This window comes from Caenorhabditis remanei, chromosome III, assembly GCF_010183535.1.
Source record: "Caenorhabditis remanei strain PX506 chromosome III, whole genome shotgun sequence".
Taxonomy (NCBI): Eukaryota; Metazoa; Nematoda; class Chromadorea; order Rhabditida; family Rhabditidae; genus Caenorhabditis; species Caenorhabditis remanei.
The window spans coordinates 17,544,632-17,566,344 of NC_071330.1; the positions used below are offsets into that span (position 1 = coordinate 17,544,632).

The window sequence follows — 21,713 nt, forward strand, 5'->3', positions numbered from 1 at the left end:
CAGGGATTTGCAGACCAGTTGCGAAGAGTTTCACAGAAAATTGAGAGAAAAAATGATGAAAAAGTGTAGAAAAAAGACATTTTTCCGAAATATGAGGCTTCATTTTCCTATAATAGTCCTCATTTTGATACAAAGAAGAGTCCACTGCTGATGATGGCCGTGCTCTTCTTCTAGGTACTTATTTTTCTCTTGTCCAGTGGGCAACGGCCGAAACAAGCATTTAACATTAACAGGTGCTTGATGCGTACTGAAGTGACGTGATACACAGATTGAATAGATACAGATGATATGGGGGACTGCATAAAACACGTCAAAGGCACGCCAGGGGAGTGATAACAAGAAGAAAACGGGAATTTAAGAGATTTCCATTCCATTTTTGCTTTTCGGTCGGACACTCTGGCTCTCGGAGGAAGGAGTTGATTCCAGTTGTTTTTTATACGATCAAGAAAACAACAAAACACTTGAGAAGTGGACAAATATTCTGTGATCTCATTTGTTTGGCTATTCATATATTTCCTTGCTCACGAATTCTCTCTTTGTGTTAGAACTGTTAGAAATTCTCAGAAGAATACTGTCGCAGTTTAATGCTGAAATTGCAGGTGTTTGCGGACAGTGCAACTTACTCGACGCACAGGACGTTTTTCAATTTATTTTTTATGATTTTAAATAGTTTCTTCTTTCTTCACTTCACTCGTCTCAATATTATAATAGACAACTCATAAATTCCCTTTACATTTTTTTTTTCGAAAAATAGATAATCAAACGGAATGAATAAAATAGAAGAGGAGGGCAAAGAAACCTGTCTTCCTGATCCAAATCGATTCCAATCCTTACACTATTCATTCGTTTCTCTTCCATTTATTCTTCATCTCACGCAGCTTTGTCTTCACTCATTCTTCTTGTTTTCTTCATCGTAAAACAACCGATTGGACACTTGCCAGCTTTTTTCGCCATAAAATATCTAATTAGGTGTCCGCATCTTCGGAGATTCTCCTCTGATTTGTTGCCATTCGTTTTTATGTTCACCAACGCCACTTCGCTTGTTTTATTTAAATTAATCTTCATTTCCGGCTGAAAATCCATTTTCCTTTAAATGGCTCGCTGTGCTTTCTCCCTCTCTGACTATATCTTCTCATTCAAAAAGCTAGTTTTTAATTTTCCTCTCTTTAAGATATCTTTATGAATATGCATTTCTCATTCGTTTCTCTCTTTCAGTGCTCACTCTGCTCCCAAATGGATTATAAAAAACTGACTCATTCAGCCACAATTTCTCTCATTTTATTTTTTCTCGAAAATAACAAAAATTCAGACACCCGTAGTCGACGCGCGCATATTGGTTGTTGCTTCCGTTGAAGAAAATATTTTCTTTTCGATTATTCGTTATTATTTCTTAATGAGTTTGTAACTTTATACGACGGAGCTGAATTCAATTATAAGAAAAATTCATTCGATAGGGAGAGTCGTATGCGTAATCGACCCATATGATTCAGATCGTTATCTTATCAATCTCACGGTCGGTGTTCCCATTCGGTCATTTAGTCATTATGTATTAGTTTTACTTTCCTTACTTCTTCACAGAAAATCACCATTTTATCCAGAAATTTAGTGTACACATTACACGGCTCACATGAGAGATCAATGTTTGAACTGCTCATGGGAAAACACGACTTTTCTCATTATCAACAACTGAAAACACTCCTAGTTTTTTTTCCCTTAGAATCATGATCTTACAAAAAAGAGTAGTTTCCTGTTATTCAATGCTCTCGCCGTCTCTTCCAAACACATCACTGTCCGGTGATATTTGTCTAACCTAAACCGGCTCTCTTTCCGAATCAAAAAGAAAAGAAAGCCTTGCATGTTTCCGGGAGGTTCCTTCATTGATTCGTTCGAAGCGATTTTATGAGAATTGGAGAATTTTCGTTGAATTGACCTCTATGTACTTTCTATCCACGCTTTCCATTCAGCTGGTCAAATGACCGTGACAAGTGTTGAGAAGAAATAAAGTGCGTTCTAGCAGTTGTTCTCGTCATTAAAGCCTGCTGATCTGAGTTTTCTCTCATCCAAACTCTTCTCTTCATTTTCTGGTCTCATATTAGTTTTCCGTCTGATTCTTTTTGCTGGAGCTTTTAATATTACTTGATTCATTTCTTCAGACAAATACATTTTTTCAACAAAAAATATTTTGAAAAACTAGAAATAACAAAATTAAGATATTTTTCTCAGTCAGGTGCTCATCATAGAAGATTTCTGATATCTATATATTTCTTGTAAACAAATCCAAACTTTTGTCGTCACACTCATTTGAATTGAGTAAATTTCATACAATTTCTATCATGCATCATCGTCATCATCATTGTGAATGGAAAAAACGATGAAAAAAGTGAAAAAAGTAAACGATGCGTATGTGTATGTGCACTAGCTCGAGACCGTATGACGACACACACAAAGTGTGTCTTCATCATCATCACTATGTCTGCGTTTCTTGATTTTATATGATCAACCCATGTCCTGTCCCTTCTCTGTCCTCTTTTCTCGCTTTTCCGCCGTTTCCCGATGTCTGCCCGGGGGCCGGGCGCGCTATTTTATTGATTTTCGGGACGAAACACCACAAAGAATACTAGTGGAATGGGGAGAAAAAAAGGATGAAAAAGAAACGGCTACGTCTTCTTGCTGTTTTCGTCTTCTATCGACGTCGTCGTCGGCGGCGGCGGCGGCAACAGCGCCGACGTCTCCGTTGTCGTCAACTCCTAGTGCCCCACTTTTTTTCTTCTCTCTCTTCTCTTTTCCCACTCCAGAGACTCTTTCCGTGAGCAACAACGTCGTCTGTGTCGCCAGAAGAAAAGAGGAGCGGTGAGGAGAGAGAGAGTGAATGCCTTCTACTTCAAATCGCCTTTTTTGTAGCTTCTGTTTCTGTTCGAAGACCTTGAGAATTGTATTTTGATTTGTAATCAGAATCACATTCTTTTCATCTTTGTGCTCAAAGTAATACTCGAAAACAAGAAGTGTTCGATTCGCAACATTTTGGAGATAAGAGTTATCAAAACGTTTCGGGTTTAGTGCACACACACACACGCATACACATACAATGTTTCTCATTATTTCTATTGCTTCAAAATTTCGAAACTCGTGACATGCTTTTGACGAGAATAACATCTGCAATTTACTTTCCTTATCTAAATTTTTGCGTTATTTTTCGAAATCCATTTTATTTGTATGTTTAAAATAACTAATTTGTTCATTTCGAATTTTCCTACTAGAAAGCTGTAAGAGATGTGCCAATGCGCTCTATCGAACAATTGCAGAGAAATGCACAGCCACGTCTTCAAACGTTTTGCTCACTATTTTCAACTCTTTCCTCTGAATAGTTAATCTTCTCTCTCGTTCGTTCCATTCATTTTATCACCCAAAACCAGCCGATCGGCCGTCAAAAATGTGGGCCAACTTGCACTTTTCTTTTCCCGTCCTTGAAATCTATCTCTTTCGGTTTTCTCTCTTTTTCTCTTCTCATCCCAATTGTTTTAGGGATTTATTTTTTCTATTGATTTTTTTAAAACAAAAATATGATTCATTTATAAATGTATTTTTGCAGGCGGAGAGTGAGGAATGTCGCACACTGCGGATATCCCCCTCGAAGCGCCGACGCTGATGAAACTTGCGTCCTCATCTGTACAGTCACAAATTAATAATGATGTAAGTTTATTCAATTGAATTTTCTAATATAAATACATATTTCTTCAGGAATATATGGAAACTGTGGTTCTCCCGGTTCCACTGAGTGAAGAGCTTTTCGCAAGGTTTCGTTATAAATGGAATCTTCATCGTGTGAGTCGGTTTTCTTGGTTTTTTGTCGTGATTGTAAACAAAACCAAGATAAATTGCTATTGATTTTGAATTTGCGAGTATTTGAAGGAAAATGTTTAGAAAATCAAGAAATTTTCTACTTTTGCAGTGAAAACGATTAAAAAACTACAGTTTGGGGATATAATCTATAAACATCGCCTCTTTTGTTTCTTTTTGTCACAGAAAACCATAATTAAGATCATTTTTCTTATCCCCCTAATCTCTATTATTCAGAATCACTAAAAACAGTGATTATGTACATACTAAGTAACACTCGAACATGAAATTATCTTTCCTCTCCCGAAAACTACTTAATCTTTTGAATTTCCCGCTGAACTTTTCATTTTTGCAGGGTCCCGACCTGCCCATACATTTTGGACCTATTGAAGATCGACCCGAGCGACCCGATCAGGGAAATGTAAATATGATAAAACAAGTGTTCCGTATCTGGTCAGACTCCACACGTCTTCCACTCGAAAAATTGGATTTGAGCGGTGCAACGGTAAGATTTTCGAAATGTAAGATTAAAAAAAGACGATTTTATTCCAGATTGACGATCAAATATTTGTTGATCTACTACATGCACATGCTCATTCGATTAAAGAATTGGATTTGACTAATGTTACAGGAGTAACTGATCTAGCAAATGCTTATCTCTATGCTAGAAGTACAAATTTTCCAAATCTCACTTCCATTCGAATGACCTCAATGGATTTAGTGACCGGGCATCAGCCAAGAAGGAAGAATGGCATTGCTTCAACACAATTTCGATCACTCTTCATGTTGGGAGAGGAAGCGTTAGCAGAAGCGAGAGGACACGTGGATCGAGATGGATTGAGATCACCGCTGTCACCAAGTTCTCAACCATCATCCATTCAATCAGATCAAATGGATGATCTGCTACCATGTGATCAGCCGGTGAATCCACCATTGATAACAGCACGTGCGCCTAATGTAACTCGTCTATTCCTTCCGAGAATACCGAATAAACGGAGTACAGTGGATGAGGAGGAACAGAATACTCATGTCATTTTAAGCAAAATTCTCTCGCCACTTCAGAAATTGGAGGTGTTGGATTTGTCATATTGGAGTAAAACCGACGATATGAGATGTCTTCAACCACTTTCGAATACACTTACTTGCCTAATTCTGTATGATGTTCCAGATCTATACCATGCGATTTCAAACATTTGCCACATGACTGAAATAAGGTGGGCAGAGTGATTATCAACAAAAAAAGTGTGTGATCTAATAAATAAACTGAGTAAAATAACAATTAGTTTCGTATTGAATATGCTTATGGTCTCAGTCAAAACAATCTTGAAAGTAATAGCAACAGTTTAAAAATGTTTTTTTTTTCCAGAATTCTCGACATATCTCAATCGAATCGTGACACTGGAATGTATCCTCATCCGGTAACAACACTCAACAAAATGGTTGTAAGCCTTCCGCACATGACTCATCTCGACATCTCCTCCACCAACCTCGCAACTCAACCATCGTCTCAAGACAACCCGGCACGCTATCGAGAATCAGTTCGTACCGATATTTGTGGTCTTCAATCTCTCGTTCGACCACTCAAATATCTGGGACTTTTCAATTGTGAAAGTGCGAGTCATGTACGTGAAATTCCCGCTGAACTTGTCTCGGGAGATGCAAACGAGGATCAAGTGATCACTTCACTGAAAATGTATAAAGATCGAGCAGGATTACTGCAGAATGTGTTGAATGAGAGCTATCAATTGTATCGATTTGGTAATAGTAATCCATTGGTGAGTTATTCAAATTATCAGACACCTCTCAAATAACCCCTTTGTTTTCAGACACGTCACACGGAGGCTCTTCATCTAGTACTGGAAGCGATGCATCGTCATCTGGCTGATAGCACTCTTCAAATTGCTGGCTCGGCTAGTCTATTCTATATAATAAGAAAAGTTGATATGAATAGAGACACGAAACGACGAGTTGTGTCTGCATTGTTAAGTGGGATGGAAGTTCACATGGAGGAACAAGTGATGGTTCGAAACTGTTGTCTCTCGTTGTGTCAGTTCGAAATTCCACAGGATATTCTTTTTGACTACAGGTAACTTTTTTGTTTTTGGAAAATGTCACTGTATCCCATATTGTTTCAGCCGTCTTGCTGTTCTTCTGGTATCTGTTCTTCAACATCACAATGCTGATAATCTGACACAAAGAATAGTTGTATTCTTGCTGAATTCTATGGCGTGTCACGTGGAAGGCGACCAGAAAGTGCAAGTTGGAAGTTATGGAGCAATTGAGATGATTTTGGATCAAATCAATCGAAAACATACAGCCAACATTTGTGATGACGTCATGGAAGTTGGATGGAGTTTTCTATGGAATATCACAGACGAGACACCAGTGAACTGTGAATTGTTCCTCAATGCGAATGGTTTGGATTTATTCCAAAAGTGTTACGAAGCGTTCAAATCGGAGAGAGAACTGGTTAGGAACATGATGGGATTGATAGGAAATATTGCGGAAGTCGACAGTTTGAGAAGTCAATTGATGAAAGATGACTACGTGAATATATTCTGTGCACTGCTGACATCGCAGGAGGAATCCATTGAAATAAGTTATAACTCGGCTGGTGTCCTGGCGCATATGGTTAGCGATGGAGAGGAAGTTTGGAAGACGATGACGGTTTGCAGAGATGTGGTTATGCAGAAAATTGTTGAGGTATTTCAGAGAAGAGCCCTTTCAGCAGCAGCAGAGAAATCATTGTTTTCAGGCAACGTCCACGTGGAAATTGGCTACTCGTCGATTCATCAACTACCGTTCATTCCGTCCAATACTCCGACTTCTTCCTCTTTATCATGCATATGCGAGTCAACATTGGGCAGTTTGGGCACTTGCCAACCTGACGACTACTGACGGAGAGAAGTTGGTGGAATCAAATCTTACAAAACTTTGAAAATCACATTTTTCAGATATTGCGCGTATGTACGAGACGAAGGAGGTCTCCCTTTATTGGAGGAGCTTGTATCGAATCCAATTACAACACCAGATATTCGGATACTGGCCAATACCGTCCTCAGTAACATCAGGAGCGTCGAGAACAAGTAAGTTGACTGTATATTGTCTGTGTGCACTTCTAAAACTCATCGTTTCCTATCTCTTAAGCTCTCCCTACTCCGCATGACTTTGTTTTAAAAAAAAGACGCCGCGATTCACTTAATGCCCCTTTTCTCTTTCTCTCTCGTGTAAAAAGAAAGGTGTTGTAGAGCTCGAAAAGCGGCAATTCGACCGCAAAAACGGTCGCGTGACCCCACTGATGATGGTGCCGACGAGTATTGATATTCAATACCACCTTCTTGCCAAATGTGTCTCTGTCCTTCTCTTGCAGTTCATCACCGAATAGCTCCCCCATCATTTTGTGGGTGCCGTACATCGTATAGACAACTAACTTTGATCTTGATTTTCAGGCGACTTCCCAAATACTCTTCCGATTCATCCTCACCCAACTCGCCGGTTTTCGTTCCTAGCTACGTGTCAGATGTCGAAGAAATGGACGAAGACGACGAGGAAATGGCGGATTTTGTGAATGTCGATTTTGACGACGTGGAAATTCCGATGGAGTTTTAAATTTGATAACTATAATCATTTTAATAATCCAACTCTTTTCTTTCTGTACCTTTCTTTCACTTCTCATTGATTCTTTTTCTCAAATTTTTATTTTCGGGTCACACTTTCCAACTCTCTCATCAAACAATCACCTTTTCAATCTGTGTTAGCTGACAACTGATATAATCAAATTTCTGCACAAATTCTATTGCCCTTCTTCCTTCTAAATTGTACATTTTCTTGTTCCCCTCTTTCAAACCGATGGGTTATGGTTGTTTCCCTCTTTCTTCCTGTCCTGTTCCCCGGTTCTCTCTCAGTCACTCCCCGTCTATTCAGTTTCTTGCGCTCTTCTTTACTGTTTCTGTTTCGCTTCCTTGTTTCTCTTCTATCATTTCCGTGCAATCTGTAGTTCAATGTAAACCTCTTTTTCTTCTTCGTGATACAGAATATGCAACATTGGAAGTCAGCAGGAAACTTAAAAAGAATCTTCCAAGAGAGGAGAGAATGATCGTTTCGGCCGCTAAATTAAACGATAAAGAATGGATAATTTACAAGAAGGAGTGCCGCTCGGAATTCGTGTTCCTATCAAATGCAACATTTTAACAGAGGAACAATTGAATCGAATATTTGAGATATTTCAGGATTTCTCATGCTCAATCAGAACAAGAGGAACTCCTCTCGAATGCATATTTGATGGATTTAAGAAATCATGAATTGCCCGACGCGTTATCATCAGATGAGGCAATACGGGTTCAGAAGAAGATCTTTTTTTTTAACTTTGAGCAGTTTTCTGTTGTTGTACAAGTAGTTTTATTGTATATCACAGTCACAAAAGATGGCAAATGCATTAACAAGAAAAAATACAAAATCAAATATAAACCAGTGGTTCCGAGTCATTACTCTTTGTGAAATGCGACAACGCCGTCAACCAACGACTCCTCTCATTCTCCTCTTTGAACGAAAAACAGAATCCGGTGAATCGATTGGAATAGCCATCTTTGGTGGATCGAATCATTGTTGTATTGAATGAATTGGGCGGTTTTCTAGAGGGTTCTGTACCTACATACCAAATTATTTCATCCATTGGCCATGTTTTCCAGAGTTTCTCATTTCGATATGCGCCAATCTGAAATTGGGAAGGGATTATAAGAAAAGAAGCGACTAACTTATTTCAAAATGTATTTCATTTACCTATTCAAATATATTTTTAAACCGAAACGAAAACCATGGAATCGAGAGAGACTCGAGCGAGACTATAGCGTCTACGAGAGAGGCGGAGCTCAAGAATATTTTGGATGAGAAGGCGGTCAAGACTCAACTGTTTTTATAGTAGTATTTTAGAATGAATATATTTCTATTAAAGGTTGTAAGACTATTCAACTTACAGAGGTTCCGTTCTCAATCTTGACTTCATATGATTTGAAAGTTCTGGAACCTGGCTCGGCAACCTTCACCTTCCCAGTAAAACACGACATGTCCGATCCATCGAATCGGTATTTGTCATGGTCAAATAACAAATATCCATCTTTGCAGTTCCAATCGATCCATTGTAATACACACTTTGACATTTTCTGTGATGACGGAAGTCTTCTTATCAAATGACCATCCGATAGACATTCGAAAACTGCATAAGGCGAGTCGGGCGGTCCATCGAATCCTCGTTTTGCAATTGCTTCTCTACAAACCTCCTCTCCGGCTAGACTCATTTTAACATTGAATGGGCGGTTCTCTTTCTCCCATACATGAATCGCCACTATGAAATCTGGGCTTGGTTTTTTCTGAAACAAAACAAAATCTTTATTTTCGATTGATACAGTAAGATATACTATTTAGTATTTTCAGTTGAAAATGACCAACTTTGAGTGGGTGTTACGGTATCACTAGTTGTACGAATAAGTAAATTTTTAATGGATCAAACAGATCAAAAGTAGAGCTCCATTTTTGTGGTTGACAACTTTTTTGTACGGACACTCCCTAGAGAGTTATTGCTATTTTAAGACAGCAGCTCCAAAATTGTAGCACATTTTCAACTGAAAACGGTCAAACTGTATATCTTATGGCACGGTACGGTAGCTCGGTCTACTTACCGCATTCAATGATTTCTTCTCAGCATCGTTCACCATTTGACGGGAGAGTTCCTCTTCCATACTAATCTGAAATCAAAGGTTTATTTATAATAGAACCGGAGCAGTCAAGCCCACCTGAAAGATAGTATCATATCCAGTGATCAAGTGAATCATAGTGTTGATCTGATGATTATAACTCTCACTAAACACTTTTTTCTCCATTGAATCCGTCAGGAATAGACTAGCTGCAAACACTTTCGCGAGATTCTCCACACTTGCTCGATTCTCTTGTGCATGCTCCGACATTATCTTGAGATGACCAACGAGCTTTTTGAGGGTTGCATGATGAACTCTAGGGAAGTGCTCGATGAGTTCTGCGTATCTTTTGTACAGTTCTTCGGAATGAGATTCGACGGCTGAAAAGATTGGAATTGGAAATTTAGTAGAGAGTAATTGAGTTACCCAAATCGAATAGTTCCGCTTGCACAGAGGATGGGAACAATGGTTCGTCGAGTTTTCGGAAGAATTGACGGAGCACATCAGCCACTGCATACACGGTCTCATCGTTCTCCTGCACTGGATAGAAGCCAACTGGATCTGAAAATTACAGTAATTCACCACGTGCTCTCCTCATTTTATTATTTTTTCTCGTAACAATTTATCTTTTATTTTTATTGAGAATGGTTGTGTTTACTAACCTAGAACTCTACTTTTGTATTTCACAACTCTTCGGAGCAAATTAGTTGATTGAAGTAAAACCGACGCTTATACACTGCTGTGCAATAAGATATACAATTTGGCCTTTTTCTATTGAAAATGCCTTACTTTGAGAGGGTGTTACGGTATTACTGATTGTCCCACAAAGTGAATTTTATATGGATCATACAGTTCAAATGTAGAACTTCATTTTTGTAGTTGACAACTTTTTTGTACTCCCTAGCAAGTTACGTATCGACAAAGTAATTTATCTTTCGAATCGTTCCATTTCAGTGCAAAAAATGATGTTTTAAAATAACCATAACTCTCTAGGGATCGCCCGTACAAAAAAGTTGTCAACTACAAAAATGAAGTTCTACATTTAAACTGTATGATCCATATAAAATTCACTTTGTGGAACAAAAAATCCCCTGAAACGAAAAGGAGATGAGGATTGCGTGAGGACTAAAAGTGGCTAGTGGCGACTATCCGACACTGGATAACGTGAAGTCAGACTGAGATCCAGAATACAGTACCGCTCAAAAGTATATTAAGTTTTGGTTTTTTCAGTTGTAAAGGTCCAACTTTGAGAGTGTGTCATGGTAATACTTATTGTCACATCAAGTAGATTTTTAATGTATCACACAGATCAAAAGTAGAGCTTCATTTTTGTAGTTGACAACTTTTTTGTACGAACACTCGTTAGAGAGTTATGGTCATTTTAAGGGGACAGCTCAAAAATCACTCTATTTTGCACTGAAATTGGTCGATTTGAGGTAGAAATTACTTTGACGATACGTAACTTGCTAGGGAGTGTCCGTACAAAAAAGTTGTCAACTACAAAAATGAAGATCTACTTTTGATCTGTCCGATCCATTAAAAATCTATTTGATGGGACAATCAGTATTACCATGACACACTCTCAAAGTTGGGCGTTTTCTGCTGAAAAAGGCAAAACTTAATATACTTTTGAGCGGTACTGTAATTAAATAAACATCTGTAATCATAATTTACCTTCTGTCAGTTTCGTCAATATTGTCTTCGCCTCTGTCACTTTGCCATTCCTCCTGTAGATTCCCTCAGATTTCATTCCATACGCAGACACGAATCGAATGCATTTATCAACTATCTGGAAACACTTACTCCCTTTTGATGTAACATTCATAGTCACTCACCACTGGAATGTTATCCCCTGTAAGCCTCAAATTCTCCAACCGAGTTGCTGGTCTCTTCAGTAGACAATCGATTGCCTCATACCAATGGGAAGTGGTGGCATCATCACGAGAATCAATATAAAGAGTAACTCCGTGAAGAGTCATTGAGAATGGACCTCTTTTATGCTTTACATGCGGACAATATTCGCTTTTGTCAATTTTGTCTCTCATCGTCATCACTTTTCGTAGGTCCACTTCAACCAGCTCATCTCCAGTTGACGATCCAAATGAGGTGTCTGTTTCGTGACTATTCCTTTTGTATATTCTATCTCTAGAATCAGTCAACATATAGTGCAACGTCATGTTATTAATTCCCGCGGAGCAGCACTTCCATTCTCCAGTTGCTCCATGCTTAATCCACGTCATTCCACAAATCGCCATCTCATCAGCATCCCGGAGTACAGCAGTCAGACCGTAGTTCAACGATAACCACGCCTCTGACAAGAAGAACATCCACAGATTTGGCGGGTCTTCTGGGATGAACGAGATGACGTGTCGCTTCTCGCCGACGTGGATAAGAATTGAAGCGGATGATGTGGTGGCGGGAAGAGAACTTGTAGACGTGGATGGGCCATCGTATGTAGACGGAATTTGACGGAATAGATAGATGTCCTTGATATCGTATGGGCCATGAGACGCTTCGGTGGATTCTTCATCCTCGTGGAGACTGAGCTGCATGTTTCGTAGTCGACAGTGAAGACGTTTCTCCCTTTTGGTCTGAAAATGAGGATTTTGAACATTGCATTCTAATCAAAGTACTTACACTAGTCAAACACACAAATCCAACAAACATAATCGAACTTCCATCAATCTTCATTTTCCCTCCTCCTCCTTCATCATTGCCTCCACAAACACTGTCAGATGTCTCCACATCATGTGGATACATGGGCGGTACATTGACATAAGTATGGGATGTTGGCACTGGACTCGGCGTGGTGGCACACACTTCCACAACATTGTCATAATTATTCTCACTAATACTTGTATTGCTTTTCTCGAAATGTGCCGCCACGTAGAGATTCTGATTTTTTGACGACGTGGAGACACGTGACGGTGTGTTCGTATAGAAGCTATCATCAAAGGGGTCTAGGGTGGTGCCAACGAATTCCGTACTTGAGTAGTCACTTCTTCGTGGACACGGAGTATAAGGGTTCTCTTCGAGATTCTGAGATTGAGATCCTATAGATGGACGGGATGGAGGTGGTGCGGGAATATTGGAGTTGAGATCCTCTGGACGTGATGCCGAACAAACTTCTGCTTCTTCTTCCTCGGTCAACCATTCTCGAAGATCTTCACAGTCTGGAGATGCGGTTGGGGCTGAAAATCGGAGTTGTTAGTCTAGAACCCTTGAAATGACTTACGATTCGATGGAGATGGTGTGATTCCAGATAAAGTACGGTATGCATCCAGAGATAAATAAAGTGGGTTCTCAACTGTCTGAGGATTAGTGTTGACATACGTGGAAGATGATGAAGTGGAGGGACCGGAGTTGACAGGTGTTAGTTCCACGTCTAAGGGTAGTGCAGGTAATGGGCGGCTGGAAAAACAAAGAAGTTTTATTTCCAAATTGGTAGCTTTAACAAAAAACGAAATATGAAACTTTTCATATACTCCAATTGAAATTCAATAAGCTACAGTAAACCTCCAAAATACCTTCTCAAAGTTAGATACTTTTAACTGAATTCTACAAAGTTTTTACTGATTTTTAGATAATAGTCAAATCAAAATTTTCTTCAATCGAAAATAAAATCTCACTTTGAATGCGACGAGACCCTATCTGGAATCAATGGTTGCGTAACTTCTGGTTTCCATCCGGGTGGTGGAGGTGGTCTCGGAGGCGGTGGAGCATGACGTTGTGGCGGACTCATTGACTTACTCGGACCCTTATCCACTCCATTATTCACTATCAAACCAATTTCTGGTGGTTTGGATTCTCCCAAGTTAAGTCTCAACTCTCCCAAAACATTTCCAAAGTTTTGAACTGCCGCCGAGTTCGCCATGGCACGTGGCGGTTTTGCAGGTGGTCTCGGTGGCACTTCGGGTGGGACTCGTTTTGGTGTATCCTCGGCTTCCGTTGGCCGACGGAGTACTACAACGTCTTCTGATGGCTTCGAATGGTCACTGGGTTGGGGTGAAGGTGTTGAAGAAGTTTCTGGAGTCTGGAAGGAAAGACGGACAATAAGAAAGGATTACTTTCAGAAAGCAAAACTCACCCGATTCTGATTCTGATCACTTCCGTTTGGACTCAAACTATCGCCACCAAATTTTGTGCGTGGTTTTGGCACTGGAGTGGCCATCTGAATTTGTGAAATTATCAATAGAATGATCCAAGTTACGAAACATCTGAGACAAGAAAAGAGAACCGTAAGTTTTGAGAGGATATGAGTCATCGTTTTAATACAAACATAAAGAAAAAGAGGAAATACACTAAAAGTACAAGAGAAGATTGAAAGTTTCTCAGTTATTCTGTTTAAGTATAAGAGATCTTATGGAACTTGGAACTGTCAAGTATAGAGTGAAAAACCAAAATAGTTGTAGATATTTAACAAATATGGAAAAAATGGGATGGAGGAACTTGTGGTAGAGCAAATATGTTCTCTTCAAGGCAAACTTTGGACTCTATTCAACTATTATGGTGTGACTTGAACTCCCATCTGACAGTACTCTCTGAATCTCCGAGAATAGAAACAGAACCGAAATAAAAACAGACAAGAGAAGAAAACAAAACAATGACGTGTCCACTCCGGCTATCCTCCGATTGAAAATCCAATTGTTCTTTTCCTTTGAACGGGAAAAAGGAACCGTCGAGGTCTATTTGAGGGTGAAAGAGAGAGAAACTTAATGTGTAAGCCAAACAAATCGAGAAGAAGAAGAACGAAACCATTATTTTAGGTAGAAATGAATCATAAGACGGCGTTGAACTAATCAGATTGCTAATATTTTTGTGGTTTTTAAACTTTATTTAATCTTAATCCAAAAGATAAGAACTTATCTGCTAGAACAAACGCCAACCTTAGTTTCGGAGCTCTTGATAACGAGCAGTATAACAAAATTTCCATATAACTCTTAGCTTTTAATATAAAAACAGTCTGAAATTGAGTAAAAAAGAGTTTGCTGAAATGTTAGAATCTTGACTTAATAACATTCAAACTAAAAAATGAGGGACCTCATACGTGAGAAGTAAGAAAAATGTGTGACTAGAGATTTATATATAGGTGTCTAATCTTTGCAGCTATTTGGGGATTATGTATTTCGTATAAATATGAAACCACAGGCGAGACTAGAAATCTAGAAATTTAACTGAGAAATTTAATAAAAACGTTACGATTTTCAAAGTACTATCTTGAAAATATTGTTTTCTTAAGTCCAACTATTTCAGTTCAATAATTACAGACAGTATCATACAAATATCAGCAATTTGGGCACACACTAAAACGTGTGGTGTTGTCGTCGCACTCATCGTTTTCTCTATCTCGAGAAATGCTGTTTGGGTTTGTGTGTGTGGTTATGATGAAATAGTTCCTGTGAGCCAGAGACGGAGAATAATGATACGAGAGAGTGTGGAGATCAGTCGAGACGCAGATGGAGACAGAAAATACCCCGGGAGGCAAGATGGGAAGAGGAAGGAGGGGAAGCAAGACAGAAGAGGGGTGCATGAGTCATCGGGTACACAGATTGACAAAATAGGATGGTGTTGTTTTCATTGTCGCCGTTCTCAAATTATACGAGAAATCCTCTTCACTCTGAAAGAAAAAAACTAAAAACAATATATTTAAAATCGAACGAAGTATAATAAAGAATCACAGAATTTAATGAACAATTAAAGTTTCTTGATGGCTTTCCCACTGGCGTATTGTAATCCCGAATATACTGTAGTGACGGCGGTAGCACATCCGAGCGCAAAGATGGCGTCGTTTGCAGCCGGAACGAACTCAAAGACTGGCGAAGCAAGGGATAGAGCCACTAGTGAGAGTTGAAGGACTGTGTTGATCTGGAAGAGAATTCTTTATTGTTGATGAAGAAAAACACGAAAAAGCTTACCTTGCTCATCATGGTGGGAACAACTTGCATTGACGAGACTTGTGGATTGAAGAAACGATTAAGTGAATACGGTGGATTCATGACTTGATATCGTTTATAGAAGCCACCAGCAATTAGGCATACATCACGAAGAATGACGATCGTGGTGAGAGGTACTGGAAATTAGTTTATTTTTCAATAGAAAATCGCTGTTTTCCAGTGGAAAACCCATGAAAATGTCGCCAGAAATTCATTTTTCGAGTGAAATGTTGATTTCCTTTCCGTATCACCTACGTGGAATGAGTCCGGCATGTGTCATCGTGACGAACATTGTCGAGATGAGAAGTTTATCGGCCACTGGATCAAGAACTGAACCAAGCAGTGACTTCTGACCGGGAACATTGCGAGCGATCCAGCCGTCAAGCTGAAATACGATTTCTTTGTTTTTTATTCAATCTGAATCTTATACCAAATCTGTTGCTCCAGCAATTGTAAAAAGAGCAAAAGCTGGTGTGAAATGATGTTGAACAACTAGATATCCGATGAGGGGCGTGGCGGCAATTCTAGCCGCACAAATCGCATTTGGAATAGTTGCCACCTTGTAGCGACCTCGTTCTTCTGGAGGTAATGATTCGAGTTTTGTGGGTTCCCTTTCTTGTTGTCTACTTCCTAGAGTTATCATCAACGAACGCCGCGGCATCATCATCATCAAATGGTAGCGGGGTTGAAAAGCAAAGCCACGTATCATCGTCGTTGCTAACATTTTCGACTCTTGAATCTATTTCCACCGTATCATTAGCAATTCAAATGAAGGCCTAGATGGTTTTCCATTTGAATCAAAGAGGGTACGAAAGGGGAAAGCGTTCAAGTATCTGGAATGCGATGATAAAACCGATAAGAGATTTCGGTGGAGCATTGACAACAGTCAAAAGTAATTCATTAGCCAACGTACGGCGAACGGAATCACCTATTTAAACCATAGACTTGTCACGACAAATCCGGCTACACTAAAAAATGGATGATAATACAATAGCGAAATAAATCGACAATCGAGAAAAATGATAGAGCATTTATTGACGGTTGCGGTAGCTCTGTGGTGGTCTGATGGCTTCCTCGAACGCGAAGAGGTTGGTGTAGATGGCGGTGGCGAACTAAAAATATAAATATTTGAAATTTCATTTCAGAAGAATCTCTAGGATGTTTGCGCATACAACTTCATCCGCGCTTAGCTTGAGAACGTTTAATTTGGCTCTCAGGTACGTCGATTATGTTGTGAGTAACGAAAACTCAGACGTTGATGTCCTGTATGCGTTTTTTCCACATTGGATACCGAAGTTCACTTGTTAATGTGAAGTCGAGTGTTTTCTACTCGAACAAAGTTCATATAGAGCATCAAGAAGACAAGCACCGTGTCGCGAAGAAAACTTTAGCCAAGATACTTACCGATGAAGCGAAGAAGACGGCAGAGACGGCCAAGTAGGTGTTGAACTTGCCCTGGAGCTCTCCGTAGACCTTCTTGTAAGATTGGAATGGCACTGGCATCATGTCGAAGTTGCATGGTGGCCCTGGGTTGGCGACCTAGAAATATTGATGCGTTTTAATTGGAAATGATTGCTTGGATAGCTGTGCACATATGTTTTGTTCGATATTAAGAGTAGCAGCTTCGTGTACGGGCTTTCGAGCGTTTTTGGTTTTACAAAATCTTAAATCGTAAGTTTCTCTGCATACTTTCAGCACTTCCAATCGTCAAAGATGTAAACATAGAGAGAAGCAGAGTTTTTTGTTCGCCACCTTGCAAGGTACAGCGTAGAAAACATTCTGCTATTCCCAGCTGTAACATAGCTCGAATTTCGGCAACTCCATTCAACAGTTGTATTCCTCGTTCTCGAACAAAGCTGCTCTCTCATTTTCATCCAAGATTCGTATGGTTCTTTACAGTTTTGGTACTTACGTGGTGTCCATGTCCGTGACGCTTTTGGGCGAAACGGCTGAGAGCCAAGAAGCGGTTGAAGGCGGTACGGTTCATCCTGCAAATAAAAATTATGATATATTAAGCAGACATACAGCAAGAGAAAACGATAAACGAATAAAGCGGTGTTCGGATTTCTTCTGGTGGTATTTAATAGTGCTAGTGTTAGTAAAAACCCATATGCGCGTTTCCAGGCCTATTAAGCTCAAGAAAATTCATAATTTCAAAGTTTTTACTGTTTTCCTCGTATAAAACTATATCTCACATAATATTTAAAACGCGATTTGGCTATGATCACTATCGCAAACAACGGAAAATCGATTAAAACTTCGAAAGTTTGTTGGGAAACGAGCGGGCGGCCTTGAATCGATGACGCTAAACAACACGCGCTGCGGGATACCGGAGCGTCGTTGCAGAAATTCGCGCCAGTTGCCTACGGTAGGGTGTGCTATCATTCGCATTCTGACGCAGTTTTGCGCTGAAACATCTGTGTTTTCTGTTTTTTCTTTACTTATAAGGACTATAAACTATCGATTTTCATATATTTCTTTCTAAAATTCTATTTTATTCCCTTGAAACTCTCGAAAAATCATACTGTTACCGTAGTCAGCTGACTCCTCACCAATTATCGATTTTCTACCTGTAGGGTCAAATTTTCAAAAACGTTGATTTTTTCCAGACAGAAAGTGACTCAAAATGGCCGAGAATCCCGGTCACGATGAAATGATGATGGATCAGCAGCAAGGGGCACCGCAGCAAGCCGATATGAACTTATCCCCAATCGAGAAGGAGCTCGACTCGTCGCTTGCCGAGCAGGGTCATCATGACGGAAACGTACGTTTTGTATAGTTTTTATCTGCGAAAAGCTATGGAATTCTTTTAAAGTTCCAAATTTAATTTATGCTTGTTGTTCAAGTTGTGCACGTATTTCAGTACCACTTGGACGGCGTACACGTAAGCGAAGGAATGAAGCGAATGATTATCGATTTGCAACGTCACTGGCTCAACGAATATCACACTTCTCGAGAGAAATGTCTTGTTGAGCTCACCGAGAAACTTCATCAGGAATTCATGCAAGATCAGCAAAAGATTCGTGCGGATCTTTTGCAACAGTTCAAGGAGGAACTCGAGCAGACACGTATCGATTTGGATAATAAGCATCGAGAGAATCTGAAAATGGAGAGTGCCAAATTGATCGAAAAACACAAGAGAGAGCTGCTTGCGGCGAAGAAGAAGCAATGGTGCTGGTCGTGTGAAAATGAGGTTTGTAAACGACTGTCTCTGATGAAATTTCCAAATTTTAGTCGATTTGAATGCTCAGTTCATTGAATAATACATTTCCTATTTACAATTCTGTTTGACACCTTGTAACTACGTCTAATATCAAAAATAGCAGATTCCAGGCCGATTTTAAAAGCTTCGTTACTGTTTATCAATACATAAGACGGATTTGTTGCTAGGAATTGTAGAACACACCGAAATCTTTCATGTTTAATGCAAACTATCAAGAAATTACAAACGATATCGACGGTGTTAGAAAGTCGGCTCAAAATGCAAATTTATTGTTCAAACCACGTTCGAAATGTCAAACAAATTCTGTATTGCAGGCGATCTACCACTGCTGCTGGAACACCGCTTACTGCAGTGTCGAATGCCAACAAGGTCACTGGCAGACCCATCGCAAGTTCTGTCGCAGAAAGAAGGGAAACAATGCAGGTGGCCAAGGAGCGCCAGGAGCTAATGCAGCTCAACAAGCAATTGCTCAACAAGCTGCACAACAGCAACAATAAGATCTTCCAATTATCTCAAACATCCATTCGCTTCTTCATTGAACTATTTACTTGTACTCTACCACACTTCTTTCTCTTATCCTGTTTAACACATACTAAACTGACTCAATTTGAAACAAGACATTGCCCATTCCCCACAGATTTTCCCCTCAAAGATGCCGATCTCTTTCTCGTCTTGTTTCTCCGATGATCGGTTCAAATGTAAACTTGTCGAATTTTTCCTGAACTATGGACTGTATTTTTTGTTGTTGAATGAACTGCCCGTTTTTATGTCTACGGTATTATCGAAAAGGATGTTTCGGTATTTTTTAAATTCGTCACTCACAATCTTTTCGCGAATTCAATAGTTTGAAGAACCGCGTTGGCTCAGTTTATTTACATGAAAGCATTATATCCGATTTTCGGATATTAGTGCACTTTGAGTCCATCTCCCATTTCGAACGCGGTTGGAGATTTCTGAAAAATATTTGAATTTTCAGTCAACTGTTTTCAGTTTTGCTACATTTTCCACAACTCTCGATATTCTTCTTCTCGTCAGTACGAATTCGGAAATGATCGGAACCGATGGGATCCGATGGGTTCCGTTTACTCCTTTTTTCCGTTCCTTTTGCAACAACATTCCACCAAGTATTAGGAACTATTGTTTCATTTTGTTAGCTGACTATTTCATTGTTGTTTCGTTTATTTTTTGAATAAAAGCACAACGGTGGTTATGACAGCCAGTACAACAATCAATACAGCAATCAGGCAGCTAGTTCTGAAACAAAGAATCCAGTAGAGAATCACCAACAACGAGCTCCAGAAGTAAATAGTTTGGTCGCAAGGTTTGAACAGGAAATAAAAGTCAGAGATGAGCAGCTGGCAGCTCTGAGAAAACGGAACGAAGAGCTTATGTCTAGTAGTTTCGCAGGAGGTCCATCAGATTGTGACACGTTGTCATGGCCAGTGGAGGAAGATGACACACAGAACTATCCAAGAGTTCAGAAGGCAGCTCAACCAACAACTCCTATTGTTACAGATTTCATTACATCACAGATCCCGATTCGAGCTAATGGTTATTTGTGTGCAGCATTGGTAGACACAGGAGCAAGCATCACTATTGCAAGTCAAGAGGTATGTAAGTTTTTGGGTATTCCTAGTTTGCAAGCATACAAAATGCGAAAAGCAGTTGGATTAGGTGGAATAACGGTTGAGATGGCAGGATCAGCGGTAATTGAGTTCAAAATTGGAAGTAACAAAATTCAACACAGAGTACACTTCACAGTCGGTAGCTGCACACCTCCAGGAGCAAGCGGATACGATTTCATTCTTGGAAACGACCTTCTGTCGTTATTGCCGATGTTCTATCTCAATTACAGAGAATCAAAGTTCCACGTCGGTAACGAAACACTTCCATTGGGTTTGAAGAATCAAAAAGTGAAATTGCCTACTCAGTTCCTGATCTACGCAGCAGGTGATGTGACGATTCCTTCAAGAACGGAGAGGGTTGTTACATGTAATGTTCAGTTTGAAAAGGTTCTCGGGAAGGATGATACAATCGTGGTTGATTCGCCATTAAAAGATGAAAGTTGTCTGTACATTGCACCTACTGTATTTTTAGGCTAAAAACAAAATACTCAAATGTTCTCGTTTCTCGTGTAATTTTCTCGTGTAATTTCCTCTAGTAACACCGTTTCCTTTACACAGTTCATTTTTGCATTTAAACCTTCGATCATAACGAATATCATAACGAATATGAAGGTTGAAGGAGAAGGGGAGTCTGGAGAAAAAGGGCGAACCGTCCTCCGCCCAGAGGGGCCCGGTGGAAACACCTCGCCCCGGCGGAGGAACGGGGAGCCCTCCTCATGCTGTCAGGAAGTAGAAAAGAAGAAGGATGAAGGAAAAGGGAAATCTGGAGAAGAAGGGCGAACCGTCCTCCGCCCAGAGGGGCCCGGTGGAAACACCTCGCCCCGGCGGAGGAACGGGGAGCCGTCCTCATGCTCTCAGGCGGTAAGTATGAAAGATGGTCATGGTTCTCATAAGAAAAGAGTACGGGAGGCGGTTAGAGTGGAGTATTCGGGGTCCGATTCGGTCAAAAAGACCTCAAAAACAACCAAAGTTCTAGGGAGTCATTTTGGAGTTATGGGACGTGACTTATATCATTGGAAAGCTGAAAAAACGCTAATTCCAAATATATATTCTGTTTTTGTTCAGGAGGCTTGGTATTCGAAAAAAACAAGACTCAAGTAGTTTGAGAACGTTGATAATTAATATCTTTTTAGGCCTAATTCTTGGGGAATAAAGCTCCGAGTAGCTCGAAACGTGGCTTATATGAAAAACCTGAAAAACCAAACCAAGATCTTTAAAATTATATAAATACCTTAAGATTTGGTTGAGTTCTCAGAGAGTTAGAAGGATTTGAAAACAAAAACGCAAAAAATTTGACTTTTGAGCCTAACGCTGCACCAAAAACACAAATTTTGTGTCTATCTGTCGGTCAGTGAGTCAGAATGTCTGAATATTCAAAAATCACAAAATTTGCTCATGCACAAAA

The 21,713-nt window shown here is 39.7% G+C and overlaps 6 protein-coding genes across 6 annotated transcripts; 2 read left to right on the plus strand and 4 right to left on the minus strand.

The window, feature by feature from the left end:
• Nucleotides 1-3,603: 3,603 nt before the first annotated feature.
• Nucleotides 3,604-7,446, plus strand: GCK72_011848 (uncharacterized protein; the record flags this gene model as incomplete). Its single annotated transcript, XM_053728712.1, has 10 exons — nucleotides 3,604-3,690; nucleotides 3,739-3,822; nucleotides 4,193-4,342; nucleotides 4,390-5,051; nucleotides 5,204-5,612; nucleotides 5,664-5,923; nucleotides 5,973-6,540; nucleotides 6,593-6,744; nucleotides 6,792-6,923; nucleotides 7,287-7,446. 10 exons carry the CDS (start codon nucleotides 3,604-3,606, stop codon nucleotides 7,444-7,446), a joined length of 2,664 nt encoding a protein of 887 aa, XP_053588289.1.
• An 847-nt stretch (nucleotides 7,447-8,293) lies between these two features.
• On the minus strand, nucleotides 8,294-13,698 carry GCK72_011849 (uncharacterized protein; the record flags this gene model as incomplete). Its single annotated transcript, XM_003103093.2, has 11 exons — nucleotides 8,294-8,551; nucleotides 8,811-9,203; nucleotides 9,513-9,578; nucleotides 9,627-9,907; nucleotides 9,954-10,088; nucleotides 11,202-11,316; nucleotides 11,363-12,118; nucleotides 12,165-12,718; nucleotides 12,763-12,938; nucleotides 13,157-13,560; nucleotides 13,615-13,698. The coding sequence occupies 11 exons, from the start codon at nucleotides 13,696-13,698 to the stop codon at nucleotides 8,294-8,296; spliced, it is 3,222 nt and encodes a 1,073-aa protein (XP_003103141.2).
• Nucleotides 13,699-15,221: 1,523 nt separating this feature from the next.
• On the minus strand, nucleotides 15,222-16,184 carry GCK72_011850 (uncharacterized protein; the record flags this gene model as incomplete). Its single annotated transcript, XM_003102999.2, has 4 exons — nucleotides 15,222-15,392; nucleotides 15,443-15,597; nucleotides 15,716-15,845; nucleotides 15,891-16,184. 4 exons carry the CDS (start codon nucleotides 16,182-16,184, stop codon nucleotides 15,222-15,224), a joined length of 750 nt encoding a protein of 249 aa, XP_003103047.1.
• Nucleotides 16,185-16,491: 307 nt separating this feature from the next.
• On the minus strand, nucleotides 16,492-17,447 carry GCK72_011851 (uncharacterized protein; the record flags this gene model as incomplete). The annotated part of the gene is made up of 3 exons (XM_003103010.1): nucleotides 16,492-16,572; nucleotides 16,865-16,999; nucleotides 17,373-17,447. 3 exons carry the CDS (start codon nucleotides 17,445-17,447, stop codon nucleotides 16,492-16,494), a joined length of 291 nt encoding a protein of 96 aa, XP_003103058.1.
• A 639-nt stretch (nucleotides 17,448-18,086) lies between these two features.
• Nucleotides 18,087-19,180, plus strand: GCK72_011852 (uncharacterized protein; the record flags this gene model as incomplete). The annotated part of the gene is made up of 3 exons (XM_053728713.1): nucleotides 18,087-18,224; nucleotides 18,324-18,653; nucleotides 18,998-19,180. The coding sequence occupies 3 exons, from the start codon at nucleotides 18,087-18,089 to the stop codon at nucleotides 19,178-19,180; spliced, it is 651 nt and encodes a 216-aa protein (XP_053588290.1).
• Nucleotides 18,270-18,551, minus strand: GCK72_011853 (uncharacterized protein; the record flags this gene model as incomplete). Its single annotated transcript, XM_053728714.1, has 1 exon — nucleotides 18,270-18,551. The coding sequence occupies one exon, from the start codon at nucleotides 18,549-18,551 to the stop codon at nucleotides 18,270-18,272; it is 282 nt and encodes a 93-aa protein (XP_053588291.1).
• Nucleotides 19,181-21,713: the final 2,533 nt, after the last annotated feature.